The 22,160-nt window shown below is 41.6% G+C and overlaps 1 protein-coding gene across 10 annotated transcripts in view; it reads right to left on the bottom strand.

Annotated features, from left to right (window-relative positions):
- The window catches only part of rbfox3a (RNA binding fox-1 homolog 3a), a 511,621-nt gene that overhangs the window by 30,177 nt on the left and 459,284 nt on the right, over positions 1 to 22,160 (bottom strand). For 7 of the 10 annotated variants that reach the window (XM_074663816.1, XM_074663815.1, XM_074663814.1 and 4 more), the window contains 5 exons: positions 20,533 to 20,679; positions 11,047 to 11,100; positions 6,710 to 6,802; positions 4,745 to 4,805; positions 2,172 to 2,225 (listed from right to left, as the gene is read on the bottom strand). In XM_074663816.1, the coding sequence (XP_074519917.1) occupies positions 2,172 to 2,225; positions 4,745 to 4,805; positions 6,710 to 6,802; positions 11,047 to 11,100; positions 20,533 to 20,679 (409 nt within the window). The remainder of the gene's footprint in view (positions 1 to 2,171; positions 2,226 to 4,744; positions 4,806 to 6,709; positions 6,803 to 11,046; positions 11,101 to 20,532; positions 20,680 to 22,160) is intronic. The other 3 variants (XM_074663822.1, XM_074663823.1, XM_074663819.1) reach the window with 2 other exon arrangements.

The raw sequence follows: 22,160 nt of genomic DNA, 5'->3' as shown, positions 1-22,160 counted from the left end.
TAAGCATGATCTAAGCATGTTCACTATAAAAAACTGTGTTTACTGGAGTAGTTTGTATGTATGTATGTATGACAGATCAGGAAAAAATGAGTCATGTGCTAATTGATGAGCACAGTTTGCAGATCCATTCACACAGATTACAAAACTGTGAGCACAGTTTGCAAATCTGTCCACATAGGTCACATCTCCACTCCTACTGATTTGTAATCTGTGCAGACAGATTCAGAATCTGTCTGTCATTGCAGATCTGTGTGCAGAGATCATCGAGAGGGGTCAGCCCCATGTCCCCCCATTTCTAAGACTTTTCTTTTTTCTTTCATGGACAGTTACTCCCTATGTTCTCACAGCCTTCAAGTCGCCACAATCACAAAGGGCATCTGCAGTAGCTGAGTTAATAGATGCCAAACCCTTGTTTTGATTTCCACAAGTCAGACAAACAAAACTAGATATTGGACTAAAACCTTAGAAATGTGAGAATGTGGAGCGTTGGGAACACATGCACGCTCCAGTGGACAGTGTACCCAAATATTCAGACCATGCACATGGCTTCATGAGATGGTTATTTCTGAGTTTTTGGCAGAAGAGTTTTTGTAAAAAAAAATGCTGCAAAAATTTTCTTGAAGTGTTTTACTCTGCTTGATTTTCAGTTTCTAAAGCATATTTGAGAAATATGCAAAATTAAAAAAATGAACAAATAAATAAATATATAAATAAATCCACCCTTAAAATGTTTGAAACATGCCTCTAAAATCTCTTGTAGTGCCTCTGAGGAGCTGTGTGTCTGGCTGTTTTGGCTTACCTGACTGCTCCACAGAGACTGTACATCTATGCTTACATTCTTCTATGTGAGTGTGTGAACATGTGTATATGTGTGTGTATGTGTGTGTATGCATGTCGAGGTCATCTGTCATTCTTTTGAATGGGATTTGTGCACAATAAACCTGTAGCCGAGCCCGCCAATGGAGATGGAGTGCACTGTCAGTCGGCCAGGATTTATGGAGGCCGATTCAGCTGATGGGTGCTGGGAAAGCCGGTCTGATAAAGAGTGATTAATCGCCCTTACATCTCGCTTTACATCCTGCTTTACCCCCGCCTCAAACCAGATTAAATGCACTCATAATTATTCCCGAACAAATCCCAATCCCTCGCACTTTTACTTACAGGTGGGAACTCTTCATTTTTCATAGAGTGCAGGTGCAGAAGAGGACAGAGGGAGGGGATCTGGAGCACGTTTGAAAGTTCAGTTGTATCTATGTGGCAGCATTTAAAATCCCATTTCAGTGTAGCTCTAAGTCAGGCCAGACTTTTATTAAAGTCAGGATGAATTTCAGCTTCACTTTGACCTGAGAATGCAAACATTTTTCCCTCCACGACTCCAACAGGTCAGTTTACGCAGGGTTAAGTAAGGCTTACTGTTTATGTAAAGTGAGTTCAGGCGGACTGAGAGTTGGTGTTAAACCACAGACTAATGTCAGGTTAGCTGGTGTAACACTGTTGATATTTATAGATATGTGTGCATGTGACGCTTAAAGAGGATTTAGTGCTTCTCATGCATGCAGAACATTAACACTCAAATTTCCATTTCCATGAATATCTCAACAAAAACCCACACATGCATGAACACAGAGGACAGCCCCACAGGCAGTGGAGCAGGAAAACCTGTGACACATTGTTTGGAGGGGGTCATCTAAGGCAGCTGTGGTTGGTTGGTAGATTGAGGGATGAATGGTGGGATGGAGGGACAGAGGCGGAAAAGCAGGAAAAGAGGGAGGGAGAAATAAAAGAGATGGATGGCCTCTCTGTGTCAGGGCGGTTATTTAGAGGAGTGCTGTAAAGCTGTCTGCGAATGAACAGATTTCAGACTAATGAGCAAAAAGGAGAGCAGTTAAGGGGAGCGGACAGTCTCAGCACTTCTAGCAAATGAAACCAAGCTGCTACTTCAGACTCACACACACACACACACACACACACACACACACACACAGCCCGCTACTGCACACACCCTTAAACATACACCCAAATAACTGTGCATCTGCTTCATATTTTATGCACAAGGTGGACGCTCACACTCATCTTTCACAGAATGCATGAAACAGGGTAAAAGCAAATAAAGAGGGTGACGATAGACAAAGATTGCAGAGTACAGTAAACATAAGATTGTGATTGTTTACCTGCATAAAATTCAGGACCGTATACGGCTCCGACGACTGGATTCAGCTTCCAGCCTGCACAGAAAACACAGGAAGGAAACAGAGACAGCATGTTCAATTGTTTTGACTTCCAAAAACACAATAAATGTACTTTATATACATATTTATCTGTCTTGAAACAGGAAATAATGCACACATTCATGATGTCTAAACTTAAAGGGAGTCAATGCTTTAAATGAAAGGCTGTGGGTCAATGTGGACATGGTCACATGGGATTTAAACTCCAGTCTCCTGCATGAATTTCCATTGTGTTTGACCTGTTCGTTGCCCCTCTCGCTCCACTGGGCGGATATTTTTGCACCTTTGACTACAACGGTGCTGCTGGCAGGAAAGACACCAGTGGGGCACCTGGAGCGTCACATTTTGGAGCGAAGGGCCACAGAGAAAGTTCAGATGTACTGAGTTAGGAGCTGCTGTTACTCCATTTTTCGGTATCTGTGTTTTAATGATCATCAGTACTATTGTTGCATTTAGCATCTGGCTGTTTTGATTCACTGAAGCGTTTCTAAATGTCTGTATTGATGTTTAAGATGCTATGAGGAGGATCTGTTTTAATTGCACTCCCTCACCACCTTGTGGCCCAGAGTCTCTGCACACTGTCGTAAATTACTTTTAGTGAGGCGTGGGTTTGTTTTGGAGATTAAATGGAGATTGAATTGACACAAATTTTCTATGTTCAAGATAACTTTTTACTGGATACAACACGCTGAGGAAAGGTATTTATTAGTACAGTTACATGGCGATTCAGTTTGAAATGTGACCTAAAGCAGATGTAGCAGCCGGCTATATGTAGCGCTGTCAGGGGCATGGTGCTGCGATGTATCTGTAGGCTAATGTGACAACAAGTGAACACTGTCAGTTTGTAAGTAGTTTAGTAGCTGTTTATATTTAGCACAGCTGGCAGTCTGGTGCTCTAAGACATGTCTATAATGTAAAACGTCAGTGAATCCTGGTTATGTCCTGCCAGTCATCTACCAAGCAGAGCTAACGTAACCTCACTCTTCATTTTATTGATGGACTCTCAAGTTTGAACAGACCACTGCAGAATGACTGCTGTATGTGGGTTAGAATGAACATTATCACCAACAGCTTAGCCCCTGTGTTATAGAGTGGTACAGCCCAAGCTAAAGATTAATTAGCCTTTAGCTTGGGCTGTATCACTTTCCAGTTTAACTTTCTTCTGCTCTTCTGTCCTTTCTCTGTCCGACAGTAAGACTCCAGTGTCCACCACTACAAAATTAGTCATAGAGATTGTTTACAGAAAAAAAACACAGATCTCTGTGTTTTATCTCTTCTCATTACAAAACTTCATCAGCTTGAGTGGTGTTGTCATAGAGACCAAGACGGTCCTGGCCGACCTGAACTAGAAGCTAAGAAGTAGCAATTTGTAACCAGCAATATTGACGCTAATAATGTCATTTTAAAGTGTGGATTACGATAAGGTAAATATCTAGAAGGGAGACTTTTTTAAAGATCACTTTCAAACTCCTCACAGCTCCTTTAAATTTGAATAAAGAAAAATGAAGAATCTGCTCATGCGCTTTTTTGCGAACACATTTCTAAATAAATCCAGAAAACAACCTGGAGACTTCTTCCTTCTTCTTTTTATCATGATTAAAGCCCAACACACTCATGACTGTGCAGTCATCAGAAACGCTGATCGCCGCGCGCTCCTCTGGCTCATTGTCTATTTTTACTGAGTCGTATTTTTGGTGTTTGGCAACAGTTTGCTCGACCAACGCTGAGGCCAATAAAGCAGATTGAACAGGACTGAGAAGGAGAGAGATGAGGGAATGTATGTGTGAGTGTGTGTGTATGTGAGTGAGTGTGTGTTTGTGCTTGGGGCCTGATGACAGTGACAAATGGAAAACCCTTCAGGGCTCATTCTCTCTTTCTCTGCACCCGCAAACAGGATGGAAGTGTGTGTGTGTGTGATGGTGTGTGTGTGTGTGTGTGTGTGAAGGAGAGGTGCTGACCAGGTCTGGCCATTTAATTCCCTCTCTTGTTCATCCATCCCTTACCTCTCTTTCCTTCTTTTACTTATAAGCGTCTCTGTCGTTCAAACACACCCTGAAGGCCTCTCTGTTTCTCTGTCTGTCCGTCTATCGCTCTGTACGAAACTTCTGGCTCTTTTTATTGGCTCTATTCATTTACCCATTCACTTTCTCATCCATCTACCAAACTCTTCTCCTTCTCTTCTCCTTTTCATCCCCCCTTCGTCTCTGCCGCCCTTTCCCTTTTTACCCTTTGTACCCTTTTCACGCCTCTCCATGCCGTGGAAGAAAACATTTCACTTTGCTATTTGCATGATATTTCAAACCAAAGCAGCCGCCTCTTTGACAAATATTGCTTCAATAATAACGGGAACAACCGTTTTTTAGAGTCTTTCACCTGGATTCCATTTCACAACATTCACAGAGCTCCCTGGGTAGATTTACCTTTTGTCATGTTCATGTGTAAATAACCATCTGTTGGTATGTAATGTAGCGCAGCAGACTCTTGTGAAAGAGATGAGAATATTCCTGAAGTCTCACCGTTTGTGTAAGGGTTCGCCACCTTTTTATTGGTCATTACTCTGGCTGTGGCGTTGTTGACCTGTCAGCAGAGAAGCAGAGACATCTGTTAGTTTACGCTCATAAAAAAACAGCATCAAGCAAAAACTGGGCACATTAAGATAATCCATAAAGCATCCACTCTCCATGCCATGCTGCTTTTTGATCATTTCAGCAAAGAGGCGACATGCAGTCAAAGATCTGATGTCAGAACATGTTTTTCAACACCAGGGAAAATAAGTGCAAGAGCCTAAAACACAGCAGATCTGTAAAGTAACACAGGATTCTGACGTAACTGCTTGTTTTACACCAAGCTATGTCTAGCTGATCTAAGTAAGTAGCCGGATAAGTTGAGTTTACTTGAAAAGTGCTTGTAAATTGGTTACTTTAAAAGAACAAAGTAATGAAATAAGTTATTTAACTCAACATCTTAAGTAGTTACGATTATCATGGAAAAACATTCTAGTGAATGTCTTCAATCAAATAATCCTGATGCTTTTTTATTACAAATTAAAATATCAAGTAATGTAAAAAAGTAGCATATCACTGTAAAACATACTAAGTTGACCTTAACCAAAACTAAAAGCTGTGATATCAATAACTTTGCTTTAAGTAAATGTAATAATAATAAAAAATAAATAAACAGATCTAAACAACTAAATTAAATAACATTTAAAAGTACAGCAGGGTCTCATATCCACAGCCTTCACTCTTCACTCATGGTTACAAACACCGTCACAACAAAAATCAGCTCTAATTTCATAACTTTGGCAACCATGAATGAGGAGGGAAGGCAGTAGACATGAGACTCTGCTGTACGTTGGAAAATTGTTCTTCAGGAGGCACAGGTTGTCTGAGCCCCACGGCAATGATTGGTGGTCTGTGCTCCATGGCACGGAGTCTTAAACCCACTGACTTTTGCAGTGTGCCTCACAGTCATTATATTTATAAACCAAATTTTTGACTTGACTATCATGCTATTTAGGCCAATTTTGACATAAAATTATACATTTATTTACTTTTGACACAGACAGCAAGTCCACACCATGTAGAGCACAGACAGCTGATTGATGCCACAAAGAGCACAGATAGATGGTCGACACTGTGACGCAAAGACAAACAGTCTGAACCATGTGGAGCACAGAGAACCTGTGCATCTAGAAGTACTGCAGGGTCTCACATAAACTCCGACCCCTCCTCACTCACGGTTACAAAACCCAGTCACACACTAATGATTTTAAGTTGTGCTTACTTAAACAGTAACAAAAGTTAAATCTGCTCAGAAATGTACCAGTTTCAACACTGAAAACTCAGACATTTGAGTGAACTAAACTTACTAACAAATTTAAAGTTTTCATAGCTTAATCCAATTGAGTAATTTGAACTTTGGGGTTTACAATGTAGTACTCCCACCTGACCTCACATGTTTAAAATAGAGAGAGTTACAAAGCTGTGAAGGTTTTTATTTTTTACACTGTTTCAAAAGCAGAAATGGGTGTATAATAAAAAAAAAGGTTTGGCAAATAGGGAGAATATCAGAGTCTGAAACAGTCTCCAGGTTCATCTGTCTGAGGATCAATCTGCAAACTAACTTCATTTTGGTTAGGCAAGTTTTAACTCATTGCAAAACTTCAACTTTCACATGCATCATCCACAGAAACACACAACCCGTCACAAGCAAAGTAGATTCAACCATTTGTGTGCTGCAGAATTACGAACACACTCACACAACATTTCAATCGTCATGTCTTTTTTTGTGTCACACACACTTACGGATCAAGGTTTTCGGCATGCAGCGTTCAAGGTGCAGCAGGCAGGTGGGAGAAAGGGAGTAGAACCAGGGAAGAGAAGGGAGGGACGGGGTATGCAGGATATCATGGCAGGCAGAGAAAGGGAAGGAAAGGAAAGGGGAACAGAGGGTAAGGAGGGACAGGAAAAGGAAGGCACCTCTATTTTGCGTCCCTCTACGATTGTACCATTTAGTTTCTCCCGTGCACGGTCAGCATCTGCACTCGTTTCAAATGTTACAAACCCAAAACCCTGCAGTGACCCGAGCCAGGGTTGGAAATAAAGTGACAGATGAAGGGAGGGAAATCCAGAAATGCAGTGGTGAAAGAAACAGGAGAAAGAAGAGAGGAGAGCTCAGATGAGACAGCTGCAGGTTTAGATCGAGAAGCAGAAGTTGGAGAAAAGTCAAGCTGGTTAGATAAACAGGAGAAACAGAGCTGGAGATTAGATGACATCATGTCTGCGTGTGTGTGTGTGTGTCCGTGTGTGTGTGTGTGTGTGTGTGTGTGTGTGTGTGTGTGTGTGTGTGTCGGTGTGCTGTAGAGTCTAGTTTTCTGCACGGGTCCCTGTGGGAGAACCGATCAGTGCCATACAATTACAACCTCCACTGCATCATTCAGCCGTGACTCTGAGGCCCCAGGATGCAGCTCGCTCATGAGACCCCGTCTGTGTCTCAGACCCAGGCCTGGAGATGCACCTTACTCAAACAGCCCATGTGTAGTAAAACATGCCTGCAAACCCCAGACTCCACGACTTCATCAGTCTGCGTCACTGAGCTTAAAGCAGGCGGAGAATAAGAGCTGAATGTGTGAGTTGATGTCATCGATCATTGCCTACGTGAGGGGGCTTCATGTGAGTTGTTGCAGAGTTTTTAGACTTGCATGGCCTAAAGTGGGAGATCTCATCGCAAGATCTTGCATTCGACGGAAATACGCCATGGTTAAGGTTGACTATCGGATACTTTATTTTTGTTTTTACATGTGTGTTGTTTGTGGCTCATGCATTCCTCTTTTCACCTTATGCTTTCTATTTGTGTGTGTCTAGTGATTGCATCTATCAGCCTACGATGTGCTTTCAAAGTAAAAACTTGCAGAGATCTGGAGATGTAGCAACACCAAATTGCATGCAAGTGGTCATTAGACAGGTTTTCTCAGCACACTATCACTTGACTTTCAGGGAAGCACTAAAAGTTTTTGGACTCTTAAACAGGTTTTATAAAAGTTTTTCACTCCAAACTCCTTAAATATGGCAGATTTTTCAGTTTTTATGTTATATAAAGGATATTAAACCCCCGAGGGTCAGTTTTGCACAGTTAGGACGCCTCAGATAAGACAATGGTTATCAAAAAGCAGCTTCTGGCTAAAAATCTAAAGGATAAAAATAATAAGCTGAAAAAATTCTTGCATTTTATAAGTTTGCAGCCTAATGTAATCATTAAAATGTAGTTGAATATGGGAAAAGTTGCACTTTGGTAGTGTTACACTATAGTTAAGAGTGCCGTAGGCTTGGACTGCTGCAGGTTTTGACACACTGAGCTCCTGCTTCTGTCTGCATGCATCCAGGTCATATTGATGCATAACTCATTTTTGTTAAATTTAGGAATCTCATTTATTGTCCAGGGAGTTAATGACTTCCCTCTTTTTCTTCACTGGTTTCTGCTGATTTGACATTCTGACTCTTTAAAATGCTCACGCTCAGCCTGTCCCCTCCGACTTGTCCCCACAGCACTGTGTGGCCCCTGTTCTCAGCTCTCCTGCCCTGCTTTACCCTTGTTGAGTTATGGTGTGGATGCAGGGAGTGCACTCCATTTGATATGCCTGGCAGACCCGCCTTTTGGATGAGCAGCCAGTCCCTTCAGCTTATGTATCCTGCGCAAGTCGTCGCCCTGTAATTGGTTTGCCAGATAATATGTGCGAACAGCAGCCTGCGCCGTGATCTTGTATGCATATACAGGATTCACTGCCTTCTGCTGGGCATAAATAACACATAGAGCTGCCCTTGAGAGGGGGAGCAGATAAAAAATACATTTAAAAGTGCGAAGTGGGAGTGAAATTAATACTTCTGACATTTTGTTGCCATGTAAAGGTACGTTCACTGCTCCTCCTCCTAATGCAGATAGTCGGCTTTCTTCCCTTTATCCTGTGTGAATAATTAGTGTTGTTGGGGAAGGGGCATGACTGGACCGGCTCTGAATGTAAACAAGACCTGGTAAAGGGGAAGGGACCTGAGGGCAGGAAGCAGAGGCTGCGTTTCCTTAAAGACAGGAAGCTAAATGCTGTCCTGGTAGCTATAAATCTTTCTCTGTGCTAAGTTTTAATGATCTTACTTAATCACTCGAGGGGAACCTTATGAACCTCACAGCCACTGATACACTTTCATCACTGACTTCAGCAGGTAAACAGCAGATAACCAAGAAGAAAATACTTCCTGTTTCCTTACAAACAGTCTTTAAGATAAAAAAAATAAACACAGCTTTAGTTTGGGGGTTTGTTGTCTCACATTACACCCCAAAACTTCCTGCAGGTGTTTGATAGGATACATTAGGGACACATAAGGGAAGGGTAAAAAATTAAGACTCTAAGACGTAAATTAACGAGAATACAGTTTCATTTCAGTTTTTTTCTTGTCTATTTTGAAGAGGTCATGCTGCAAAGACTGAAATGTTTATCCCTACTTTTAGTAGAAAAAGGGCATTTTTGTCTTCTTGTATCATGAAATTAGACATTTTTCTCAACTTGTCTGGTGAATATGGCCCATATTGAGTCTAATTAGACATTTTTTACTCAAAATAAAACGTCCATACTTGCTTAAATTTCCGCTTCATGTCAGAAATGACATGCCAAAGTTTCTGCAGGTGTTAAGTTGATTTTGTGTGATGCATTAAGGACACATAAAAGAAGGAAAAAAGTAAGATCTGGAATAATAAAGACATAAATCAATGAGACTACATCTTTGACTAGCTTTTCTAAATTTGAAGGGGACGATCAAAAGAGAAGCCAGCTCTGTGCTCAAATGAGGAATATGGTCTATTCAATCTTCTCCTTTCAAGTCTCAGGTTAATAAAGCTGACACTGATAATTGAACACTCAATCCTGTAGCACATCAGAAAAGTAATATTACAAATGTCAGGATTCTGAATTTTTGGTACTTTGTCACTCAGATGAAGAAAAACCTTGACTTCTTTATAACAATAACCGAGTCATTTTGTAACCAAAGCATGTCCGATTCCCAACACTGGCACAATATTAACATGCAAACTGATAAAGCAACTTATAAACTCCTCAAATCAGATCATTTAAAAAAATTTCATTACAAGTTGCATATTTTTGTTTAGAACTTGACTGCAGGAAAAAAAAAACTTCCTGCAGAAATCTAACTTAGAGTGCAACCAATCAATCCACTTACAAAGAGTGAGAACATGTTAGACAGCCAAAAATAAATACAGGTGGTCCTTGAGTTACGACGAGTTCTGTTCCTGCAAAGTGTACCCGAAATTCTGCTTTCCTTTTTGTGTCCATGTCCCGAAAAACGGTGAGGATACCGAGAAAACTACTGAGCACAAACAATCCATTCCACACTATGATGCGACTTGAGACAAAGTGGATGATGCTGATGACCGCATAGCACTGTGTAGCTGTGTATTCATACGCATTCTACGTCAAAACTTAGTACGCGTCATAGGAGCTTACGAACAGAGCAGCATAACTTCGAAACCTTCTCTATTTTCTTGCATACATATTATTGGTGTGGTAAAGTCGAAACCACGTAAGGCAAGAACTATGTAAGTCGAGGACCTCCTGTATTTTTAGAACGATACACACAAAATGTAGCCTGTAACAAAAATAAGAGAAAGCATTAGCTGCTTTTTCTGCAGCAAAAAATATACATTTAGTCTGCTTAAACTGTGGTGCATGAATGAAGCTGCATGCTGTGAAGTGTTTTATGGTGCTCCTTCATTTTCCTTGCACTTGAATACAAATGAAGTGTTTATTTATGTAGGAAAAGTGTAGATTTTTTATGCCATTTTGTGTATAAAAGACATGATTTCTAAGAGGAGGCTTATTAGACCCTTATGTTCTGTGTAGGCAACTGTGAGCCTCCATATTTCGAGCCTTTATTAGTTGTTATGCAAACTATCACTAATACACTATCACACTAATATTTCATTCTAAGGATTTTTGTTGTTCTTGATCCAAGCTGGTTGGATCATTTTCACTTCCTGTTTATTCCCCAGGTCAGGAAACAAACAGGACTGTGTGAATCTGGATGTCAGAGTTATTATAAGTGAGATGATTCATTGTTTTGTCACAATGTATGGCAGCTTGGCTGGGTGTATATGCTGCCTGCAGGCATGTGTCACTGATATGTCCATAATAAGTGCAACACTGAGGCAAAGAGAGCAGGGGAAGCAGAGAGGGGAGTGGAGATGGCAAAGGAGGAAGAAAACCACATGTATCTGAAGGAGTGTTCATGAATGTGAGGTTACAGTGTCTTACCTTGGAACCTCGCTCGTTAAAAATAATCTCCACGTCTAAAATCTTGCCAAATTGCTGTGGAGGATAGAGAGATAGAGGGAGGGGAGAGAATGAAAGAAATCATTAGAAAACATGACGACATGTTCCTGAAGTAGAAAAACACGAATAGTACAAACCCAAAGTGAAAAACACACTTCTTTTCCTCCTCAGTGGTAAAAAAGGTCAAGCAGTCTATGCTCCAAATTAACAGACTCCTCTTCATCCGACAATGAGATTAATAAAATATCCATTTACTCCTAATGCTGTTTAATGCTGTGTTTGCTCTGTTGTGGTAATAAAGAAGTGCATGTGTGTGAGTGTGTGTGTGTGTGTGTGTGTTGGGGGGATAGGGGTGTGCAGTGTTAATGAACATTACAGCGGTGCATACGGACGCTATATCAGCGTAACGCCTCAGCACGCACCACTGATCTTAATGATGCCCATCATCCCGCTTTTCTTCCAGAAAAAAGAGCAGAGCTGGAGTATTTTTAGTAGAGGCAAAGGCCTGCTCAGTTAGAACAGGGAATGACTTCTACTCTGAGTTTCTGTGTGTGTGTGTGTGTGTGAGTGTGTGTGTGATGGTGGTGGGGGGGGTTAATGATAATACATTTGTTTATCCGCTCAGGATGAAGACCATCATAGTAATTACCTGCCAAGACCCTCTCTGGATAGTCTAAGCATGCATATTTGGTTCCTATAGGTTCTCTCTGATCCAGCTCTTAATGGTCTTGATTGGCTCCATGCGTCATTTTAATTGGCTAATTACTGAATATTACTGTAGAGTGAGACCACGCGTTCCAGCACGGTGATGTAGGTCTCTTTGTTTGCTGCCTTATCGTGGGGTTAATGTATAGTGGAGACATGGGAATAAAAGCAAATAGGATTGTACCTGTAATGTACATCAGCCTGATTTATCGCACAGAGCCTGTCAGCGTGGACGGGAACTTATTTCTGTCTGAATTTCTGAACTTTGCACAACAGAATCCTCAACGCCACTGCAGCACACGATTCATCAACAGAAATGAGGCCTAAAGAAACAGATTTTACATCAAAAAAGACAAATTTCCCTCTGATAAAGTGTCTGTATTCATCAGTCCTGAGGCTGTGCAGCACTTTGGAGGTAATCGCATCCCTCTGCTCTAATCTGACAGACTGATACAGATACAGCTCCTGATGTCAGTCCATTTAAATACATCAGTCTATTGATACCTGCTTCATTCTGCATTATAACCATCTACAGTGATATTAATAATGCAGGGATATAATTACACCACCTTTCAAAACCTTTTAGCATTCATTCAACTCTTGTTTGAGTGTAAAGGTTTAAAGATGACACACGCCTCTTCATTAGTCTGAGGTCAGACTTTGTGATGAAGGGATTATGTTCAAATGAGCACTGCACAAATTAAACTTCTTAGATGATGAGGGAACAAACACGCTACAATCTAGCCAGTTGAATACAGTCCAAGAGGTGTGACCCACTGGTTTCTGAAGAGGCAACATAAGGCCCACAGATGGCGGTCTTCACATTGACTCATACTGAAATACACAACCCCTTTTTTAAACCTGCTTATCTGTAGCTCTTAATATAATATTCAGCATATTAATTCAATTATGAAAACAAATCACTCTGAGTTGTTTTGAATAAAGAACCAGACAGTGCATTATAATAATGTCTCTAAATAGCTTTCTTTGGGGGCAGCCTCAAGTGGTCACTTAAGGAACTGCAGGTATTTTGCTCCTCTGTTAAATACAGCTCATACAACCTTTCTCTGAAACACTTATTTTAATGCTGCCCTTTCAATCCTCTTCACCTCTTTTGGGCCAACTTTGGGCTCTTGAAGCCTCCTCTGCTGTTTATCTTAATTTGTAATAACATATTATGAAACAAAGCAACAAGTTTTGAACCTTGAATCTGACTCACAGTGCTATGAAAGGGAACAAGAACATTCTTAGCAACAAAAAACATATAAAGTTGTTTCTATTGGGTAAGTATTACACTGATTGACCTCTATTTAAGAGTTTCACCAAAAATCAAGCAGCTCGAAGCAGTCTTATCCAAGTATAACTCCAAAAACACATTTACCTCTTAGTTCTGACATTCAACATTTGAACTTTATTTTCTTTTAAAATATGAATGTTTGGGGGAGTTATGTTTAATATGCAACAACTGGTTGGACTAAATAAAAACACAGCCAATTAGTGTAAAATTAAATAAATGACAAATAAGATTTTAAAACCAAAATTTCCACTCCAGAGGGCAACCTCAGCTTCACATTGGATAAACAAATCTGTACAAACCCAGGATCACTGGGAGCCACTTCTGAGTCTGTGCTGCTTAATAGCAGCTGGATGAACTCGTGGCGATGAGAAGCAGAGCTAACCTTGCCAAGCAGCATGATAATGCTCGGCCTTGCGCTCTCCATAACTAGTCCTTGAATCAAGTACTTTATTTCAATAAATAAATAAACATGGAGGAGGCAGCAGAGCAACGGCAAGGTCACCGTGCCAGCACCAGCCCTGAAGGAAGAGCAGGTCCACCAGAAAAAAACATATTGGACCACATGCATAACCTGCATGTATGGGTATGTTTCACATCTGTTCTGAAGAACTACAAACCATGCATCTGCATTTTGAAGTGTCAAATCTAAGTTTTTCTCTTGCAGCCTTCAGATTCCCTGACATTGAAGTCTTTAAAAAACCCTGTTGAGTTTTCTTTAGCAATGTGAACATTATCTTTTAAAGCTGTTTTTTTTGTGTAAAAGATTTAAATTCAAAGTTCTCATTACTGCCTAAGTATGTGGAAACGATAACAGCCCATGTTTTAGCCTAAAACTGTTTGTTTTCGTTGTACCATTACAGAAATCCTTGTTGTTTCCTTCTCTTTCCTCTCCTCTATTTGTCTCTATTCCAGCGTTGAGTCTGTGTTTTCAGTCGTCTCCATTAGTCCACATTAGGGCTGTCTTCCTGTTTTCCAGAGAAGACAGAGGAGTGTGAATCTCCCTCAGCGAGCTGCAGATGTGTTTTGGTTCCTTCAGCTCAGTGCTGTTTTTTTCCTCCTTTCTGGGAAATCTGGCTGCTGTTGAAAAGCTTGCAGAGTCATACAGGAGCTTCATTTTCTTGCCAATGATGTAACACTACTCCTCTGATCTACAGGTGCTGGTGAGGAGCCAAAATGTGCTGCAGTGCACCAACAAAGGCAGAGATTAAGGAGGTGGCCCTCAGAGATTTAGGCTAACAGAACATGTTGGTGTCAATATACTCAGTATTCCTCAGGGATGGATACTCTGAAATGTGTAAAATTGACTCTTTAAATTAAAAAAAATAAACTGTAGGAAAAACCTGATGAAGTGATCCTCATGTGTCTAAACCAGGAGTCCTGTTTTAAGGACAGACGCAAAAAGTTCCAGGGTTCAAACAGATATAAATTACATCCAAAACTACCGGACCCCAATAAATTCAACAGTCTCCCTTCATTCATTTTTTGCATGCAACCCTCCACCTTAACCTCACAATCCAGATTTCACGACATCATCATCCAAAGACATATTAAGCAATCATATCATCACTGCTTAGTGTTTGTAGTTTTATCTGCTCCATAATCTCATCATCTTTAGTTAAATCCAACACCACCACGCTGCAAAAACTGATTTATTAATTTTCTAAGAGGTGGCCCAGAAACTTAGGACTTCATAACCTAACATTTTGACCCATGAGTCATTTTTAGGGCTGGAACGATTACGATTTTTGGGGTTCCAATTCGATTTAAATTGCGGTTCTTCAATATTTACATTTTTTGTTTGCTTTTTGAACACCAGACCAATTTAAATCATGATGATGACGTCTACAGACCATATTAGGGGCCATACTTTCCTAAGACAAAGAATCCAGATTTTTTATTGTCAAATGGAAAAAAAATCCTTATATATCTATTGATTTTTAAGTTTTTCTCCCACTCCTAGTCATTTTGTTCCTCAAGTTGGTCTCAGGTTTTAAATTCAACATTTGCTCTTGAAAAACTATACTAACATTGATTATTATCTAGTTATATTAACCTCCTGTCATTAAAAAGGACAAAGTTCCCTTGTAGAGAGGTGAAATGTGTGTTAAATGTCTCTAAACACAACTTGTAAGCTCTCAAACCAGAGGGAACCAGTTAACACCGTTTACCTCTGATGGTTGTTTACATATTTGATGAAGCTCCCGTGGTCACGAGAAATGACCGGCCTCACCTGCAGAGCCTCGCCTTAATGACAAACAGAGCAATAACCCCAAACATGTCCCTCTTATTCCAAACACTCTAATTGTCTTCATCAACACAAACACAGCAGCTCCTCTTGAGGGACACAACAACTGTGGAGCCCGGGCTTTCTAACTACCCACTCAGTGCAGAATGGCTCCACTGTTACACTGATATGTTGATGTAAATTAGCAGATTTTTAGAGTATAATTACACCTCGTCTCCTCGGAGGCAGAGCCGGTTAGAGCGGGGCCTTATGGAATAATTGGGGAGGCAAATGAGAGTGTAGCCATGAACTGGAGACATTAAAAAGAATTCCCTTGCTGGGAACGCTGGGCTACCTGGAATGCTGGAAGCCTCCAGAACAGGTGATTAGGCAGGAGTAGGTGTCATTAAAACTCCATTAGCACAAAACCCAACCCCTGGTGCTCTCAGAAAACACACACTCACACACACCTCACTGTAAGCATTGGTGTGTGTTTGGAGTGTGTGTATCTAATGACTCATTTAGGACCCCTACCTCTGGGAATGTGACAGTAAGGACCCTCTTGTGGCTGGCTCACTAAGTGCCTGCTTATTAATTAAACACAGCTGAAGCTCAGGGGATGGCAGCGGTCCTGCATATCAGCTTGTCAGGTTTCACTCGGTGTGGGGCTAAATGAAAAGGCTCCTCCTGCGAGGGCCACCCTGTCGGATCCAGCGGCAGACATGTTTGTTTCATGCATCAGAAGTAATTACAAGAAATATTATGAGAAGCCGTAACAAAGCTGCAGACCCTGGTCAGACGCAGTGCTTCCCTGCTGTGTGAGGGATGCAGGAATCCAAACATCCCTGGGTGTGAAGGTAAATGTGCAGCATGCGGGGAGTTATTGGAGCTGCAGATATCAGCCACACCTTAAGAAAGAGAGAATTGAATCAGTGAAGTGGTGCTGTGAATGCCAATTATCACTGTACCATTAAAACCCTCTTTCCCAGCCTGCTAATTTCTCTCAGAATGTGTTGTTCTAATTATGAATTAAAGTGAAATAAGCTCGGGTAATGAACCAGCTTTTATTCCTTTCCGGGGCTGCACCTTTTCCTCCATGTGTGTCCAATCCGGTTTAATTCCTGCACCCTGAGCTGGACTTCTAGAGATGTTAGAGGGGGCATTACTGCGTATTGTTGTGTAATTCCCAAGAATAGACCTCAGCTTGTGGCTTCATCACCTTTGATTGAACTTGTTTATATGGCTTTGTTTAATGCTCTCGTATTGCTTTTCTATAACAGCTTTTGCTGAAATGACACAGAATTCCATTTGCTGTAATGCCCTGGCTATTGCCTTTGTTTGCATTGTGCTGGAAGTCTCGCCGCACCGTAATGAGAGATTGAGCCAGTTGCTCACAAGTCCCATTTGAAGTGAATAGAGGAGAGCACCATTGTTGAGAGTCCAAACAGAACCTGGCTGCAGTGGCATTGCAGGGTCACAACTATTAATCCTTAAAGCTGGACTATTAACAGGGAGGGGGGAGGAAATAGTGTGTGTGAGACACAGCTAACTGAAACTGAACTTGTCTGCTGAAGTGACAAAAAGGGTAGTTTAGGAAATCACAAGTGAGCCTCACAAAATTAAAACTTAAGCTACACAATTTCTACCATCTTTCAGTAAAGGTGGGAACTCAGAGTTGTTGGAGTTACTTTTAAGAAAATCTTCAGTGGGTTACACCTTGGGGTTTATGTCCAGTAAATCTGACATTAATTCTTGAGCTCAGAGGAAATCCTGGTTTAACTTCTGCATCAAATCTTCACCATAAAGTGAAGGGATCAGATCTACTGTTTTCAATTCAAGTCAATGTGTTAACTCACACTGGCTTCGCTCTGTTGCATTCCAGACTTCAGTTTTGCAGGATGCCAAAGCAACAGTGCATTAATTTGCACAGAGCAGGAAGTTGTGCACTGAAACCACATTAAAGCATCTGTTGACTTTCAAAATAAAATACACTATGGTAATTCCAGAGTGTATTTTGCTTGACTTCTACAACAGGAGTCAACAGGTTTGAGGTTTCACAGCCCAATGTAAGCTAGGAGAGGATTATCATTGGCGTGGGAACAGAGGAGCTGTCTGACGGTCCAGCTAAGTACAGGACCGAACATGCAGCTAGTTTGAGATGGGGAATGAGAGAGCACGCAATCAACAAGAAAAGTAGTGCAGATAGAACGGACACAGATCTGGTGTGAGTCTGGTGGGACATGCACCTCCTCCAAAAGACCGCAAGTCTTTTGTTGACCTGGCTGTCATGATTTCAACATCATTTCCAGAATCACCGGATTCCCCTCTAATTTCTCATCTCTATTTTGTCTTGTACTCATAGCTGTATGACTTAGACATGTAGCAGCTCCCATTTGAAAAATCAAGCATATACAAGCGCATAGCAGGAACAGAAACAGGAAATCTAATAATCACAGAGACCCATAAACACTTTGACAGAGTATTGATAAGAGGAATTTGACCAAATTAAAAAAAAAGAAAAGAAAAGAAAACATCAGAACTTCCCGTCTTAGTCTAAAGTGATGTAATATTTACTCTCTGTCATTAAGCTGTAATTTTCACTCCTCTTTGAATTTCTCTTTTAACAGAGGAAACTTGAAGAAAGAAACCCTTTTCATAGTGATGGAAAAAGTTTCCCGCTCTGGTTCTCCTGAGGACCCGTGATGTGGATCTTCAGTCTTTGTGATCGCTCTCTGAGCAGAGCTGGATGGCCTCTGAACATCGCTAATTGTACTGAGAGCTACCAGATTGTCTGTCTGCTCTAATTCCCCTCTCCTTCTTCCCGTTCCTTCTGCTGCTTTTGTTTCCCTCAGCCTGTCCTCCGCTCCACCTCATGATGTCACCGGTTAATTGTGGTGCAGTGCTGGGTGCCTCAGAGACTTCACTAAGTGACTCCAGCCTTTAGGGAGAAAGTTGCAGAGAGTCCCTCTCCTTTCCAGGAATACACACTTAAATACAAACACAAATCTAACCAAACACACACACACTCACACACACACACCTGCAGCGAGCTTGTAACTGGAGCTGTCATCCTGTATACACCTAATGAGGATAAACTCACTTTTAACCCTGCTGTGGAATCCTATTAGTTGAGCCTCCGCTGACGGGCCCCTCCATCCTGTCCTCCTCTCCCAAAACGAGAGCTCTAAGGCTGGGGAAAAGGAGCAGGCCTACTCCCTGCCTCCTGGAACAAAATACCTGCAGGGGCAGATGTTCAACTCCTCTGGAGGAGCAGGGAGGAAGGTAGAGGGCGGTCTTCTGCCTCCTATTATTTTCAGTGTTAACATTTAGTTTTGCTGCACCTTAACAGCTTTTTAGCTTCAAACTTGAGAACAACAGCCTGGACATTAGCCCAGTGCTTCAAAATATGGTGTTTTGGATCTGTTTAACTTCTTTCCTGAAGTATACATCATATTTTAAAATTGTGACAAGATGTTACATCTGCAACTTGCACTGGAATAACCATGCTGCCATGTTTTTAAAGTTGGGAGTAAGAAACCTTCAGCACACATATTAACAGATCCTGTCCTTTTTTCAGTGCAGTTTGGGAATAGTCTGTTGCTATGAGCTGTCCCTTCTTTATCCCCCATCGCTCTGATGATCCCACACTCAGAGCTGCTCATGGGGAAGAGACTCCTCTTCATCCTGAGTCACAGTGAGCTGATCCACCGAGAGCCCAACTTCTGTGTTCATATGGGATCCTAACTCCAAGAGGAACTTCATCCATTATTCACCAGAATTTAAACTTTTCATTTGATCATGTCAGCATGATGGTGGTGGCACGAGAAGATACACAGTACGGGAAGTCGCTGAACAAATCCCTGGGGGATTGGTTTGTGAGTTACAGGCCATTTGGTCCAACAAAAGATGCTCTTAAATGGTGTTTCATTCAATGTGAATGGGACAGTTTGTCATATTTAATCTCTATCTTGGCTTTTTCAGTTGGTGAGCTGTCTCTGTGAGTTTATTTCGACCACATTCATAGCCAAACATCCTGTTTTTGACTGAGTTCTCAACTTTTCTCAACAAGTTTCCCTCCAGTTTGTGACTCTTTTAAAACCCTGCAAGAAAAAAATACAGATATGCCCAAATATATCCCCTTTTTTTTCTTTTACCATTTTCATTTTTTTAATTTCCTTTATATTATCTTTATATTTACTATGGTACTCCTTAAAATATTGATTTCGTTGCTTAAGTCCCTACCATAGACTGTAAAAAAAATGGACGTCCGCTTGCTCGGCTCGAAGTGAGGTCTCCACAAAAACTGCTCCCCCTGGTGGCTGGCTGCAGTATAGGTTAAAAAAATCCGTCTGTTCCAGCCATTCCAGATGGGGTGTGGTTAAACTTTAAAAAATTAATACACCTCGTAAAAATGTTTCTCATGTTCGATTGTTGTGGTGATTTTAAGATATTATTTGGCTGTCTTGTATTCAACTTCTCTTTTTTCTGAAAAGTTTCGTTTTCATCATTTATACGAGGTTAAAAACGAGGCTTTATGTAACGTTTAACGATGATTGACAGCTGCTGTTCTTGTGTATTTTTCTCGAGGATTGTAAAATATGTCGGGAGGTAGAGTCAGGAAGAGATTAGACTCTCAAGAGAAAAAAAATATATATTATTTTTGTCACCCAGCTCCACTCAGATTGTCCCAGAATCCCTCTACTGCGCAGACTCTGGCTCCAAACTGCTTGAATGGTGGCGCCTAAGACGGACGTATTTTGGCTTCAAAACCGTACAATGATAAATGGCGGAGCTACGCTGTCCACTCTATATACAGTCTATGGTCCCTACAAAGTGGTGCCCTGACCCCTGATTGGTCAGCCCCGATTGGTCAGCCCTCTGGAGGGTGGGGCCTGTGAGTAGACCTTGGTATCTCTTAGGGCATCTTTATGGGGTAACCTCATCATTTAAGCAAGGCTCATGAATATCCAGTGTTATTTTTAGAACAGAATGTTTTGATCAGTTTACAGAAGAAGGGATTTCTATAACATATGGGTATGAAAAGGGCAAACATGCAGAACTGTTACGCTATATCCAGGTTGAAGATACAGGAAAGCAGAATACACACTATTTAAAAAAAGCAGAGAGAAGAATGGCTGAATTCTGACAAGTGGCCTGAATACACTGTGTGTGATCACCCTCCAGTATTACTCTGACTTCTTTTGTATTTGTGTATGTTTGTGCATGTGTGCCGCAATCTCACCCCGAACATTTGCCGCAGGTCAGGGTCTCGGAAGCGGAAAGGGATGTTGGAAACGTGTAACCTCTTGGGCTGCTGCTTCTCCGACGAATCGCTGGGCTGCAGGTGGAGCTGCTGGGAGCCCTCCGTCTGTGCAACCTCCTCTGCCTGCTGCAGGGAAACACACATGATGCAACAGATAAGCTCCTGTTGTGGTGAGAAAAAAAAAAAAACTATCCACTGAGGAAAATATCTGGTGCTGGAGTGACATGAATGAAACAGGCCTTTCACAGCTGATGAGGACTGACAGAACACTGGGATAAAATATTCACACAGCAGAGAAGTGCGTGGGAGGAAAAGGTGAGAGAAGGCGACATCAAACTCCTCTCTCTACCATCCTGTGGAGCTCTCAGTGCTCAGGTCAGGGTGATACCCTCAAACTCTGCTCGCATGACACTGATGTATATTGTAGAGCATTAAGAAAACTGTCTTAGAGGAATAATTAAACCTTCAACAACCTCAGACGAAAATCATCAGAGGCCCTGAAGAGGAGGAGAGTCTTAAGTAGGCCTACACTAACACTTCAGCTTCTAGCAGAGGAAGACCTTCTTTCAGACAGAGATTGATGGGAAAGGTTGAAGGACACTTGAATTGATAAGAAATCTTAAAACATTTTGGGCAGCAGCAAAAAAAAATTAAAAACCAATGTCTCATGATTTTGAAGAACCATTTAACTGCCAGCCTTCGACTCCGAAACATGCAGTCAAACCCTTTACAACGAAGCACTTCTGGATATTGGAACCATCTGTCTGTTTCTAAACGCTTTCATCTGGTCTGTTGTTTGCACGCAGAAGCAGAAAAGGAGACAGAGCAGAAGGAGCCGATGTACATAATGAATCAGGGCAACGTGGGGATGGAGGGATGAGGAGATGAAAAAGACAGAGATGGAACGATGATGTCAGCTAAACCTGCCCGATCAATGAGGGAGAAGTGCTGAAGGTAGCGGCATTCGTACTGAGAGAGAGGAAGAGATAGAGAGGGAGAAAGAAGCAGAGAAATAGACAAAGAAAAAAAAAAGAGGAAAAGGGGAACAGTGACGGAGGGAGGGTTCAGAGACGCCTGCAGGATAAGTGCTGATTGAAGGGAGAACAGTAAAAAAGGAGAGACAGGGAAGTGAGGATAATGGCATTACATCACACACATACACACACACACACACACTTCACAACACAGACAAACACACTTGCAGAAAGCTGAGCAGATGAGGAGCAGCGACTGAATGAGAGAAATAATCAGCTGACTTCGGTGTGCATGTTTGTGGGTGTGTGTATGAAAGAGATAAACACACACACACATTCACACACACACACACACACACACACACACACACACACACACACACACACACACACACACACACACACACACACACACGCACACACACACACACACACACACACACACACACACACACACACACACAAACATGCACGCACATACACACAGTTTAATAGCAAAGAGCTCATATCAATCCTCGGCCAATGGCAGACACTTGGTCCCTGTGATGATAAAGCATGCTCTCCCAGGCACTTAGTCCTTTGTCTACACACACACACACACACACACACACACACACACACACACACACACAC

Source organism: Halichoeres trimaculatus, unplaced genomic scaffold (assembly GCF_033239565.1).
Source record: "Halichoeres trimaculatus isolate MK-OKI-2021-1 unplaced genomic scaffold, fHalTri1.1 fHalTri1_scaffold_23, whole genome shotgun sequence".
Taxonomy (NCBI): domain Eukaryota; kingdom Metazoa; phylum Chordata; class Actinopteri; order Labriformes; family Labridae; genus Halichoeres; species Halichoeres trimaculatus.
The sequence above is the reverse complement of the archived record's forward strand: the minus strand, read 5'-3'. Positions and strand labels throughout refer to the sequence as shown.